Below are 13948 nucleotides of genomic sequence, written 5' to 3'. Positions count from 1 at the left end.
TGAAGGTTTCCTTCTAAATTTTCCAGACAATAAATGGGCTCTTTTGACACAAACATTTTTTTTAACTTCAGGGGCTCAATGTTGGTGCCTTTTCTTGTCATTCAAAGAGGATAAAGAGACTGCACTCTGTCTTCTGGGCTGAGAGATCCTTCTCTGGCTAAGTCTTTTTAGTGAACTGTGTTGGCAAAAGGCTTCAAATCAGCTCCATGTACTTGGGACACAGAGATAAAGTGGAGTTCCTTACTTCTCCAGCTGGTTTTCTTTGAATTTTATTTCTCACAATTTAATTTTTTTTTCTAAGTAGAATATCACTCTCACATTTTTACACAATTGGTCATCTTTGAGGGCAAGGTATATTTATCTTCAGTTTGAGACATCATAATATTACACATAAACAAATTCATTTGCACCCCCAAGATTATAAACACACCATCCCTATTTACTCAATAAGACAAAGTCAGAAAACAAGTCTTTCCAATAGCACAGTGGGGAAAAGGCAAACACTGACTTTATTTGTAATGCAGCTTCTGCCAATGCTCAGTGCTCACAGTTCCATTAAGCTACAGTAACATTTAGTAAACTCACTGAACACTGTAAGAAATGCCCAATGATAAAATTACAGAAAAAGTTGTCATACAGTGTCAAAAGTTGTTTGAATCCAAAATATGTTATTTCCTGCAATGAATTTTTAAATATTGATTCTGATTTAAAATGATTCTAATTGACTCTTCTTTGTTCTCTTACATAGTCCTGGCTGAATTATGACATTCTGTTACTTGACATTTTGGGAATGCATTTTGGGGAATGAGATTGTTTTTATTCTGACATATTTCTATTAAAACCTTAAGAGTTTACATAAAACATTGATCTTCTGTGTTTTATAAAAGAAAGTTATCGATTCTCTATTTCCAGTTTGGGGCAAAACTGAACAGCTAATCAGCAGAAGGCCATTTTATGCCTTTTTTTTCCCCTTTGAAACTATAATAAATAATTATCAACCTATTAGTTACAAAAAAGTCATAATTATGCTTAGAGCAACCAGAGTATCTTCACAAATTTATTTTCATATTTGTTACAGTATGTGAAGTCATTAAGTAAAGCCTCTGGTTTTCCAGTTTGGTAACAAATGGCTTTTGTCTGATGCATAATTAATAGAAACTAATGATGACTATGTAGCACTTCCAGAGTTTTAAAGGCAAATCTATATTGGTCTACAGGTAACATGCAAGTTCATCCAACAAGCAACACAAAATGTATTGTAGTAGTCATTCATCTTTATCAACATTCAGGAAGATTGAGACAGCAGCACAACTCTCCTATGTCAGCAACACATTAGAACATGGTCACCACTGAAGTCAGACCATACCTGGTAAAGTACCCCCTTGGTAATTCATCCTCTATCATCCGTTCAGACTTCCAGCACGATACATGAATAACAGTGATTAATACTGCGGCATGAAGGTAAATACAGACAAGAGTTTGGTGTGCTAGCATACAGAGTCTTAGAAACAGTGACGAACAAAACCAAACAACTTGCCTTGTTCACTCTCCCTTTGTGAGCCTGGGGTTTCCATGGTCTCACCAAAACATTCTACGTGGGGAACCAAGTCCAGTGATCCCAGCACTGGAATTACTCCCTGGGAAGGAAATTTGGCCATGAGGGATGCCACCCTTATTTGAAAGTGGGCATCAAGGGAAATATCTTGCTCTACAAAAGGTGGTGTGTTACCAGAATCCTTGAAGGAAAATGTGATTTTTTTTTTCAGAATACTTAGCATTGTCTCAAGGATTCATTTGGTGATTCTGTGGCTCAAATTTTATTTTATTATATTTGGTTGGGTAAGGGAAGTGTCCGCACCATCACCATCACTCTTAATTCTTCTTCCATTACATAAGACACTTGTTAAGATAAGAAAGATATTTTGCTAAAGCTGACGGTGACTGAGGGTCATTTAGTATTTAAAGTTCCTAAAGAATCGTTGGTTCTCTGAAAGGGATAAAAAAGTAGGAAAGGCTTTGTTCAAATGCCTGCTAGTAAACAAGTATTACTTCAACCAAGACAATGGCTACGTGACATCAAAGTACTATAAATTATCAAAACTATCGTACAGAAAAATTACAAATTCATTGCAAAATACATTACACTGCTACCATTAAGAAAAAAGTGCTTTTTATTTTCTTTTCTTCCTTTCTTTTTTTTATTTTTATTTTTTGCCAGAAAAGTATTCTTTCAATATAGAAAATCCTAAGCAGTACCCTGCATGTGGCTAGGATATTATCATAACGGAGTTTGTACTGAGTCCTTCTGATTCGCTGGAAGAAGGGCTGGAAATGTATAATAATGACTTATTAAAGCCATGCTCCAAATGGCCATGCCAGCTGTCAGTGGAGAGATGCCTATTTAAGACACTAGAAGATGCCCTGGTCTGTTGAACCCTGCCGGTCAGGTCATCACACTGTCCCACCAATCAGCTGGTTTAGAATGCACAGGCCTTTGCATGTTCTGTGGGTCTCCTCGTGTTCTCCTGAATCATTCTCATGTCTTTGCCTATATTCGTATCCTATATGAATCCTCTCAGTGATGCCTATATTGTCTCATGAGGGGAATGATGCAAGATGGTGGACCTGCCAATTTTAAGAACGGATGTCCAAGAAGTTCTTGGGCTGTGGCTCTTTGAGAGGGCTCCCTCACCAACATCAGATCTAGGAATCCTCGGAGCATGGAAGAAACCTGTGAAAAGAAACAGATGTCAGATTGAGGACAAACACAGAAGCCAAGCCCTGTGTCCTGAAGTGATATCCCAACTAGTTTGTCAATGACTTCAAATTATATGAAATTAAGAAGGACGATATGGAAGAGAAACATACACCATAACTATTGTTTTCAAAGCTTGGAACAATGGAGGTAAATGATAGAGTAACTATTTATTGAATAAAATAATGATGGTAAGCAATAAGAGCAGCTGTTGTGACAGGGTTATCTATGTACTGGTGGCATGTGTGAGAAAGTTGACTAAGATTATGAAATAGTGCTTGCTGGGGATACCTCCCCCAATACTCCTTTCACAGAGAGAAACAAATTTCTATCAAGTTGCTTGGCACAGACACTTCCCTTTGACTTAAGACATCTATCTTAGTTACTTAGAGATGGGCACCATTAAATGAATTTTCTCATTGACTTTAGTCTGTTTTGACATTTCACTGTCCAACCCTACTGAGATATGGAACATTTCTACCATTCTAAGAAGGTGCCTCAGTCTTTCCTTCTTGCCATTACCTATAGCCCAACAAAAGGTAATGTGTATCCTTATTACTAATAGAACATGTTAATTTTTCCTGCTTTCAATTTTTTTACAAAATTATCTAACTATATATGTATATAACATATTAATAATATATAAGTGTATGTACAGGGTATACATATATAGTTTTATACAAACACACACATATACATATATGTGCATATGTGGAAATTAATATATATTATAAATGTTTTATATGCATAAATATATATTTGTAGATTGTTAACTTTCATTGGCCTATCTCCACTAAACATTGCATTTGTGAGAATCTTCTTTCATTTCACCATTTTCATCTTTGTGTAGCATTCTCTACCAAATTATTCCATAGATTACTTATTCATTTGGGAAACAAGACTGGGCTGTCCTCGGCTTTTAAACATTAAGAGCTCTCTTTAAACATTAGTAGCTCTCATTTCTACTGGGCATAGGTTATTTTCACACAACATGTTTTTAGTTAAACTTCATTGATTAATCTTTTTTTCTTTTTCCCCCTATTTTATTGAAAATAGACTCTTTCCTCATGTAATATATCCTGATTGTATTTCCCTCTCTCTACTCCTCTCAGTTTCTTCCCACCTCACTTTCCTCTCAAGATGTATAGTAGTAAAGCCTTTATGTCTAGCTTTGAGTTAAATGCTTCAGCAAAGCCTTAGCTATGCTTGGGTCGATCAGTAGAGGCTAAGAAAATGTTTCGAGACTCCTTAAACATGGAGGAAAGGTTGTCTCTCTGGAGAATCTGCCTTTGATGCTAAGTGAGAGCTTGTGGCTTCACAAACCTTGGTCCTAAGGCATTCCTGATAAACCTGGAATTCTTACTTTTGAGAGCTATCAATGACCAATGGATTTTGCTTCTTATTATGTTGTTGTTGTTGGCAGCGGCACAGGCAGTGGTGGCGGTGATGGTGGTGGTGGTGATAGTGGTAGTGGCAGTGTCTGTGTGTGCACACATGTGCTTCTCTTCTTTTTATTTTGCTGGTGTGATATTATTTACTTCCTTTGTTTACATGGTAACCTCCCTAGTTGGAGTTTTCCTACTAGTACCTACTTTAGGGCTGGTTTTGTAGGTAAATACTGTTCAATTTGACTTTATCATGGAATATTTTATTGTTTCTATCTATGGTGATTTTAGGTTTTGCAGAGGAATGTAGTCTGGACTAGCATTAGTGATCTCTTGGAGTCTCCAGCATATCTCTTAGGTCTTTCTGGCTTTTGGAGTATCCATTTAGAAGTCTGGTGTAATTCTAATAGATATGCCTTTAAAAGCTCCTTGTTTTTTTCCCTTGTGGCTTTTAGTATTCTTACTTCATTATATATATATATATATATATATATATATATATATATATATATATATATATATATATATATACACTCAGATTTTCTGGATGCTTTGTGTCAGGACATTTTTTTCACTTATACATTTATTTTATTACACATCTACAAAATAAACTACATAGAACAAGAAGAATTACAAAACAATCGGCAATTATGTTAATGTTAAATTCATAGTGTTTTGGCTATTTGTATTTGGTAATCTTGAAGAAAACATTTTCCTTTCTTGGTGAGTCTAAAATTCTGAATGTAAATCAATATCTATCATATCTCATCTCTATCAACTTAAAACATCTCTCTAGACCTAAATACATCTCAACCCCTAAACAACTAAGCTTAATTGTGAAACTAATCTATTTGGTCTGCTAATCTGTACATTCTTTTTACTTAGGTAATAATTTTATTCCTTCATTGTTTAATCTTAATCCAATCAAGCAAAAGTTTCAAACTCTTTTTGAGATTTTATGATGCCTGTTTTGCTGCAGGTCTGAACAACCTATATTAACAGTTCTCTGAGTTCTTTTCATTATGAAGTGAATGGAAATGGGAGCTTTTAGCATTCCAAACTCCTCTCCCCTACAAGGCAGCCTCATGTTTTGTCCATTTTTGTCAAGGAAGCCCTTTATGGAAAGATTCATCTGAGCCAAATAGAAAGAAGGCATTAGCCATGCAAAGATCAGGAAGAAAAATATTCCAGGCAGAAGGAGCATCAGATGCAAGGACCTGACAAACATATATTTATATATATGTAATACATTATAGTATATTATATATTTATACATACATATAAATACATATATTTGCATACATATACATATATTTTTATGTATACATACACATAATTTTTTACAAAACTTAAAAGCAGGCAAAACTTTTAAAGCAGTTGGAGAGAATAATGCCTAGGTTGCAGTTGACCTTAAAAGGCAAGCTTTAAGTGAGCTGAGAGTTAGCAAGGTATTTCTTGAACTAACCATGAGCTATATCTTAGTCCCAGTTGCTGTATCTTGGAACATGTGAAATACACACTCACTGGTCCTTGATATGAACATGCCCTTCCCTTCCCTAGGTGATTGAGTTCCTACCTATCTCTCTGGAATGTTCTACCCTCATTTCCTTATGTTCCTGTAACAATAACATGTAAGTCTTTTTTCTTTGGCTTCAGGTCCTTGTGACTGACATTGCTTCTGCCTGGGCTCCTTTTTTCCCCCAGATCTCTGCATGGCTAGTGCCTTCTTTCCATTTTGCCTCTGATGAGCCTTTCCATAAAGGACTTCTTAGATTTTCACACCGAAGCAACTTCCAGTCTTCCATCTATTTCTTCACAGTACTTTGGGTTCTTCATAGCATGTGCTGACCATTTTTGATGCATTTGTGTAAATTGTATTATCTTCTTCTCTCCTTAGAATGCAAACTCTACAAGAGTCAAGAAATCTGAGGCTGTCTTGCAATGTCCCTAGCACTTAGAAGACCCCAGCACCTACAAGTTATTCAGTGAGAAGATGCTAGAAGCAGCATCTGATTCACCCTTTGACAGCAGAGCTGGTGGCATCCCATTTATAGATGAAAGACATTGTAGTAGGAGGTGTGGAGCCACCTGCCCAGCAAGCACACAGGAAAACATAAATTTGAATCTAGATAACTAAGTCTAAACTCTTACTCCCAAATCAGACTTACTAGACTAAACACAGCAGCTGTTAGAAACAGAGTGGCCGAAAGATCCATTAGCTCTTTTGGACATAGCAGCATATCCCAGCTCTCACCTTGTGTAGGTCCTTCACTCTTGGAGGTAAACTGTCCCGGATCCTCCTCATTGCCTGGAGAGGAGGCTCATTGAAATAGGGAGGCTCACCATCAATCATCTCTATCACCATGATCCCGAGGGACCAGATGTCCACCTGCGAGGCACAATCCAAGAGTTATGTGTGGAATGGAGAACATTCTGAACTTTGGTTGTGTCATGAAACCCAGCAGATCTATACTGATTCATGAATTAATTGATTTGAAATTTTCAAACGGTATGATACAACTTTACACTCTGAGTTGTTGGGTTATCACCCTTTTTGCTAATGTCGTTTGTTTACATATTTGTTTTTAAAGGAATATTTCTCTCTCTCTCTCTCTCTCTCTCTCTCTCTCTCTCTCTCTCTCTCTCTCTCTCTCTCTCTGTGTGTGTGTGTGTGTGTGTGTGTGTGTGTGTACCCTCAGAGGCCAGAAGAGGATGTCAGAGTCTTTGGAATTGGAGTTACGGGCAGTTGTCAGCAGCCCAATGTGGGTATTGGGAGCTGAATCTAGTTCTTTCTGCAAAAGTAGTGTGCCCCCCTAATCACTGAGCAAGCCATCTCCCTAAGCCCTGTGTGCATTTCAAAGATGACTATAGCTAAGTCTCTATCAGTTCATTAGAAACAACCATTTACCATGTTCAAATCTAGAACTTTCATTGTTATCCTATTGATCTCTGTAGTAACTGCCTACCAGGGAAGACAAAAAAAAAACCAAAAAAACAAAAAAAACAAAAGAGAAAAAGAAAAGGAAAACCCAAGCATTCCATTATGAAAATGGAAGAAATTTGTAATTAAAGCATAAGAAATTGAGGAAACTCTTTGGCATGTTTAAAGCAAAATTGATGGGGCTATTTGTTTCACACACAGTATGGTCATGCCTTTACAAATCTGACTTGCACTGAGTACTCTCCTTACCAACTTTGGGGTTTTTTCAAGTCTGATTTTATTATTTTAAATTAATATTTTAAACTAACTCACACAGACTCCTGCTTTGTAAACTGTCTCCAGTGAAGGAAGAAGTGGCAAGCACTGGGTTTCAGGGCTGGAGGAGGGGGCACGGCTGGGCAGTGGCCCTGTAAATGCTGTCTAGTCACCTCCTGCAATGGCCTCATTGCACTTTCACTCTCTGCATCCTTCCTCCGCGCCTCTTGCAGGGACTGTAACTGAGGATCTATCTCTGGGGACCACAGTACGCAAAGCAAGCCAGGTTCCTAGCCAAGGTCACAGGAAGAAGGAAGGCGAGCAGAGGCTGACTTCATTCAGGTAGCACTCTTTGCTCATCAGTACATCACACGCCATTGCCACCTACAGCGCAGTGAATGGAAGCACAGGCGCATGCTCCGTGTGCCTCTGAGATTCTGCTCGTACTGTTCCCTGCTTAGGAAGCCTCTGCTTCACCCTTCCTCATTTTTATATACCTATATGCCTATACCTTAATACACTTTATTTCCTTTCTAGAGGAAATAGGAATCAGGCTGTATTTTGAATGTTACACAATACACATGTGATTTTTTTCTATATTTCTATTATATGCAAATATTATTCCTTTGTGTAACTTCTTCCTCTTCTTTTTATTTTCTGAAGCATTTCTACGTGACTGCTGTCACCATTACAGTTCTATTTCCTGGGCTGGAGAGATGGCTCAGCCGTGAAAGGCTCAGCTCATAACCAAAAATATTGTCACTGGGTGTGGAACCAGCGTTTTAGTGACTCCATAATTTCTTATCCATTTTCCTGTAGGACACAAAGGAAAGCCACTATGTAAACATTGTGGTGGTAGCCTTCGTAGTACCAGTGTTCCCTCTGCCAAAGCCAACTCTAAGCCAGCAGATCTCCATTGGTGGGTATCAGTGATGGAGTCAGAACTCTTTTAACCCCTGTATCCACCAATCAGGACCACTGTGCCCCTGAGCAGATCCCATGACCTGCTGCCCCCCAAACAATGGCTACCACCTCCTTACCTCTGTCCCATAAGGTAGCCTGGAAATCACCTCAGGTGCCATCCAGTATGGGGTACCCACCAGTGACTTCCTCTTTGGCACCTCTTTGGAAACTTGAGCACAGAAACCAAAGTCAGATAACTTTATCTGAAATGGGATGCAAAGCAATAAAAGAAAAGTTAGAAAATTCTGCCCACTAGAAGTAAACACACACACACACACACACACACACACACACACACACACACACACCTAGAATTGGGGACAAAGACATTCATTCAAATTCATCACTGGGACTCAGAGATAGAAAACAAGTTCCCAGAAGCTTTCCCATCAGTCTTGACTTGCAAATATCTGAACTCCTGCAGCATTTATCCCTCATGAAATTATAGGATGAGCACAGGTAACCCTTACAAGTTAAATATACTCTGAACAATATATTCCTCAAACCCACAATGACAGCACAGAGGATGATTTTGTGTAACCAAGCCGATGCTCTCTGTAGAGATGTGATTCTGTTGCATGGGGTTGAACCATTTAGACTCTTGTGCACCAGGAGAGGACACGAACAGCCACCATCTTTTAGTATTTGCAATAATGAAGACCTGCAATTACCTAGGTTGCTGAGATACCATTGCAGTATCAGCTTCCCTTCTCTTTTTGCTTAGCTCCTTTGCCCATGGCAGTCAAAGTTGCCAATGTGAACATCTATGCAGGGATAAATCTAAGCACATAAACTGAGAGTCAGCACTTGGCTGTCAGGCATTTAAAGTGGTTAGCCCAAGGATTCAGTAGGTGTATTATTTTCTTTCTCTTTGAACGAGCTCTGACATTCCTTGCACAGAACTCTGGCTCTCTTGAGACTATACTTCAGAACAAACTGCACCGTGAGACACCTGCTGATATATGGACTCTAAATGCCCAAAATTTTATTTATTGCTGGAAGGTACTGTTCCTAGTCATGATGACCTGCTCTGAATGCCAGACGGTCTTACAGGCAGAACATTAATGGACAACTTAGCCCTGTTAGTGACAACGGCATAGCATTGTCTGAGAAGGACCACCAAAAGTTCAAATTGTATGGATTAATGGTATACTCTGTCTTTCAGGCATGGATTATCTCTTGCTGTTATGCATATTCTTCTGAACCTTCCCTCAACCTTGCTCCTGATTGTCCTTCTGCCATGCTCATCTGAATTATTTGCTGTCCTCTGTCCCTAGGCTTCTGATTTCACATCTCACCTCTTTCTAGCTACCTCTGCTGGATAGTTTTTTCCCCTTCTGTATCTCAACTTGGTTTTGTTTGGGAGTTCAGCCAAGTGGTATAATACTTACTGAGGGCAACGGAAATGCTCTGCACTTTCAAATATGACAACATAGCTCCAGAGGAATTTTTATGATAAAGAAATGTTTCTTCGAGGGTGTATGGGTACACCTATGTGTGCACAGTCATGAAGAGCAGAGATCAATGTATAGTATCTTTATCTATTTTTTCCTCTTGAGGGAAAGGCTCTCACTGAATTTGGAGCTCCCCAATTGGCTAGGCTCCACCTATCTCTGTCACCCAGTGCTAGGATTATAGGCAATGACAACTGCACATGGGAATGCTGGGAATCTGAACTCAGGTCTTCATGCTAGTACAGGCATACTACCTACTAAGCAGTCCCTTTACCCTCTAAAGCTTTTGAAATCTATTAAAATTTTTTAATTTAGTCATTAATTAAATTGTGGTGTGTGAGTGAGTGTGTGTGTGTGTGTGTGTGTGTGTGTGTGTGTGTAAGACCTTAGACTATAACCTTATTTGGAAATGCTGGTATGTAGCCATGTTTCATGTTCTAGTTATCTTTTATTGTCCATTTAAAACAGTTTAGAGTCATCTGACATGGTGGCCTCGAATGAGGAGTAGCCTTGATCAGATTGACTTGTGTGCAGATCTGTGGGGAATTGTCTTTACTGTTCATTAATACAGGAGGGCCCAGCTCAGTATGGTAGCACTATTGCTAAGCAGGAGGTCCTGCTCTATAGAAGAAATCTAAATGATTGTGCACCTGTGAGAAAGCAAGCCAGAGAGTAAGAAACAAGGCAAGCAGTCTCTTCATGGTTACCGTCCCCATGAACTTGCCTTGAGTTCGTGCCCTGGCTTTCCCAATGATGAGCTGTGAATGGCAAACACAAGCCAAGCAAATAATTTCCTCCCTTAAGTTGCCTTTTGACATAATATTTATCACAGCAACAGAGGAACTGGAACATGAATTGGTACCAGTCATTCAATGTGGACTTAATATCTTGATTCTCTGATGTTGTGTTGTTCCTCATACTCTTTTCTAATATGTCACTTCCACTTTCTCCTATAAATGACAGTAGTAGGTGTCAGGATTTCCTATAGGATGTGTGTCTGCACACACTATAGTGAGAAGACCTTTAAGTATCTTTGTTTCAGAATACTTAATGTCTACCTCATTAGGATCTAGAGTCTAGATGGATGACCACCATCTTTCAGTGAGGTTAGGTAAAGTCCCAAGGAAGGGTGGGAACCTTCAAGGATAATCTAAGGACTTGAAACAGTAGCTGTAGTCAACTAGCATGAAAATATTACAATGTTTTAACAATGAGTGTTGATAAGCTTCTGAAAACAAACTGAGCGTTACCTCTGGCTATTTCTTGAAGAGAGAACTTACAGGGTGCGTAGACATGGGTTAAGGGAAGGGATGTTCACAGGTTGGATGCTATGTTCAGACATCCAGAAGTTTTTCTCAAATCTTGGTGTAAGAGTGGGAACATTCCTTGGCCAGCCACAAGAAGAGCTTTCAACACTTGTGGCAAAAGGCTAGAGCCTTGATATCGTACAGTTGTGCCCTCCTGAAGAGCCCAGCCCTCTATGGACCAATTAACCCACAGTGGACAGCAGGCCAGGTATCAAAAGAAGCGAGCTTTACCAAGGCAGGTACCAGAGAAGAATAAAAAGGTGAGCTTCATCTCCCTCACCCTGAAGTCCCACATCTCACTTTTTTTTCTGCTCCTGGAGGATACCCTGAGAAAGGAGAGGTAGGGGGCAAGAGAAATGAACTGGTGTTTAAACCTAAAAGACAGACTTTTTAATGATATCAACTGCATTTTATAATAATGTGGTTCAATTTTGATGGATAATGTTTAATTTATTCAAACAGCTTAAATTTAATGGACTAAATTAAAATAAAGGATTTTAAAAAAGAATCTAGCAAGTAGAAGATTTTACAGAAGTCTGCGTAAATTTAGGACATTATAATGTGTGTGTGCATGTATATATATTTTGAGTGTGTGTGTGTGTGTGTGTGTGTGTGTGTGTGCATGTACCTTTGAATGCATACATGCAGTGTAGGGTTAGTTGCTTCTAACGCTCATAATTTCATCTTTCCTAACAGATGAATACTATTCCATTTTCTAAGTATCATATAGATCAAAGATTAATGGCTACAAACACAGCAATATGTTTCATTTGCTTATACATACCAGAAACTGAACAACTGACTTAAGAGAGAAATTTTGAGCATTTGGGCACTGGTAATTTTTAATCTCAGTATCTTAGTGTGGGTTTCTCTTTGCTGACACACAAAAAAACCCCCACACACTTCAAAAATCTGGCATCCTAATAATTATTTCTCTGACAAAATGTGTAACTTAAGGACTGGAAACTAGATGCCTGGCAGTTAGGCCTACTGTTCTTCTACAAGAGTACAAGTGCTTTTGTATGGTTTTAATACTCATCCAAGTATATCAAAGAGACAGTTTTCTGAAAAAGCATAATTGCACACAACATTTGTCCAAATAAATTTGTGGGTAGATAATGAGAACTCAAGTAATAAGAATAACAAAGCACTGTGGGCAGATTTTTGAAGCAAATCACACATCTCTAAAATGAGCCTTGTTTTAGATGGGATTCTATAGTGTGGCTAGTAGTAAACTACCCTGTCTCCTAAATGCAGTTATGCTGAAAGAGCAGGAGGAAGTATATTGACTTTACTTAAGGGAGATGCAACTTGTTACAGAACACATCAGGATCTCAGTGTTTAGAGTCAGATGGAGCTCTTTTCTCATCTAATATCCCAACCATCTCCAACATGCCCTATCTAAGGAACAAAAAGATGCAGGGTAGAGATATGTGCAAAAGAAAGTCTGTGCCACAACAGTTGTAGATCTAAGATTAAATTACAAAATTTGCTGTTCTGTAAATTGTATAAGCTAGGGAATTATATCTTTGCTGCATGTTTTGAGTTAAGAAAAACTTAGCTCATAGCTGGATGCCTTTGTGAATAATTCTTAGGTGCTTTCCTACAAGACAATAACACTTAATGTGTGCAATCTCAGCATCATTTGGCAGATTGTTAGTAGTGAAGGTTCCTGGGTACCGCTTAGATGGATTAAATCATCATCCTTAGAGGCAGGGCCCAGGAAAGGAAAGTAGTTTTATTTTCATGGTCTCTACTATTTTGTGATGCTCACTAAAGTCTGAGAACTTCTGCTTTACTGAGAGCAACAGCATGGGTCAAAAAAAACTGAGTTCAGGAATAGAAAGAGACAGTGTGACAACAGTGGAAGCGACACTGCTTAAAGTCCACTTCATCAAGCACCAACTCCAAGAGGAGAAGGAGGAGATCACAGGCATTAACTCAGAGTGATACAGTCCTCATTTCTTCTCTCACCATCGGCAGTGCACAGAGAGTGGGACCTTGCTTTTCCAAAGCTTCATTGCATTGTTAAAGGAGAGTTGGAAGCTTATCCTAGGTCTTCCCGCGATACTTCCCACATGGGGACATCCTTCTACCGAGGACTAGCAAAGAGACATAGATGGAGATCAGGGTGAGTTTTAGAGACAGCCAGCTATTTCATATGCCCAAATTAAAAATTGTCTTCATGTGATTCTTTTTCAGCCGTATATTAATTATACAATGCTATTTAAGAGATAGAACAAAAATTGACAAAGGGAACAGCATTATAAATATCACTCCATTAAATGAGCAGTTGCAGTCAATGACTTCCAGGGGCACACCCTTGTTGAGAAGACACAGGTTTCCTGCCAAGTGCTGGAGACATAGTTATCTATAGGCAACCCATTAGTTGATGTTCCCCACCCCCAAACACATCCCAAGGCAAGAATTTAGGAAAGTCACTTATTAGGGAGTTATTAGAAACTGTGGCAGTGAAATTAGCTAGCGAGCAAGAGATCACTGTGAACAACTAAGACTCCATCCTGTAGAGGATACCTGAGAGTCTGCATAGAACAAGTCCTTCATAGTTATTCCACAAGGTGAGAGAGTCAGGGTACACACACACACACCCCACCCCCCTACTGCTAGGATGTTTCAGGGCTGCTTCTGGGGAGGAGAATGTTAATTTGCTGCAAGTTCTAGTTTGGCCTGTCCTTCAAGAAGAGAGCTCAGTAGACAGAAAAAGATGCTGGTAGGAAGCTTTGGCGGTAGAGCTAGTGATCATGAACGGGGAGTTTCCACAAAAATCTGGGTGGAGCTCTCTAACAGAATCTGCTTTGTGGGCTCACACATTTTGGTTTTGGTTTTTGTTTTTTGTTTTGTTTTTTTGTGTTTCGAGGCAAGGTTTC

General features: G+C 38.9%; 1 protein-coding gene across 1 annotated transcript in view; it reads right to left on the bottom strand.

Moving 5' to 3' along the window:
* Positions 1–2168: 2168 nt before the first annotated feature.
* PAK5 (p21 (RAC1) activated kinase 5) overlaps positions 2169–13948 on the bottom strand; it is a 292585-nt gene continuing 280805 nt past the window's right edge. Inside the window, exons 8-10 of the mRNA XM_084776856.1 lie at positions 8377–8502; positions 6395–6529; positions 2169–2731 (exon numbers count right to left, since the gene is read on the bottom strand). Coding sequence (XP_084632982.1) covers positions 2576–2731; positions 6395–6529; positions 8377–8502 — 417 coding nt within the window. The 3' untranslated portion in view covers positions 2169–2575. The remainder of the gene's footprint in view (positions 2732–6394; positions 6530–8376; positions 8503–13948) is intronic.

Source organism: Acomys minous (genome assembly GCF_964271855.1).
Source record: "Acomys minous genome assembly, chromosome: 3".
In the NCBI taxonomy this organism is placed as follows: Eukaryota; Metazoa; Chordata; class Mammalia; order Rodentia; family Muridae; genus Acomys; species Acomys minous.
This window is presented reverse-complemented; position numbering and strand designations above follow the sequence as displayed.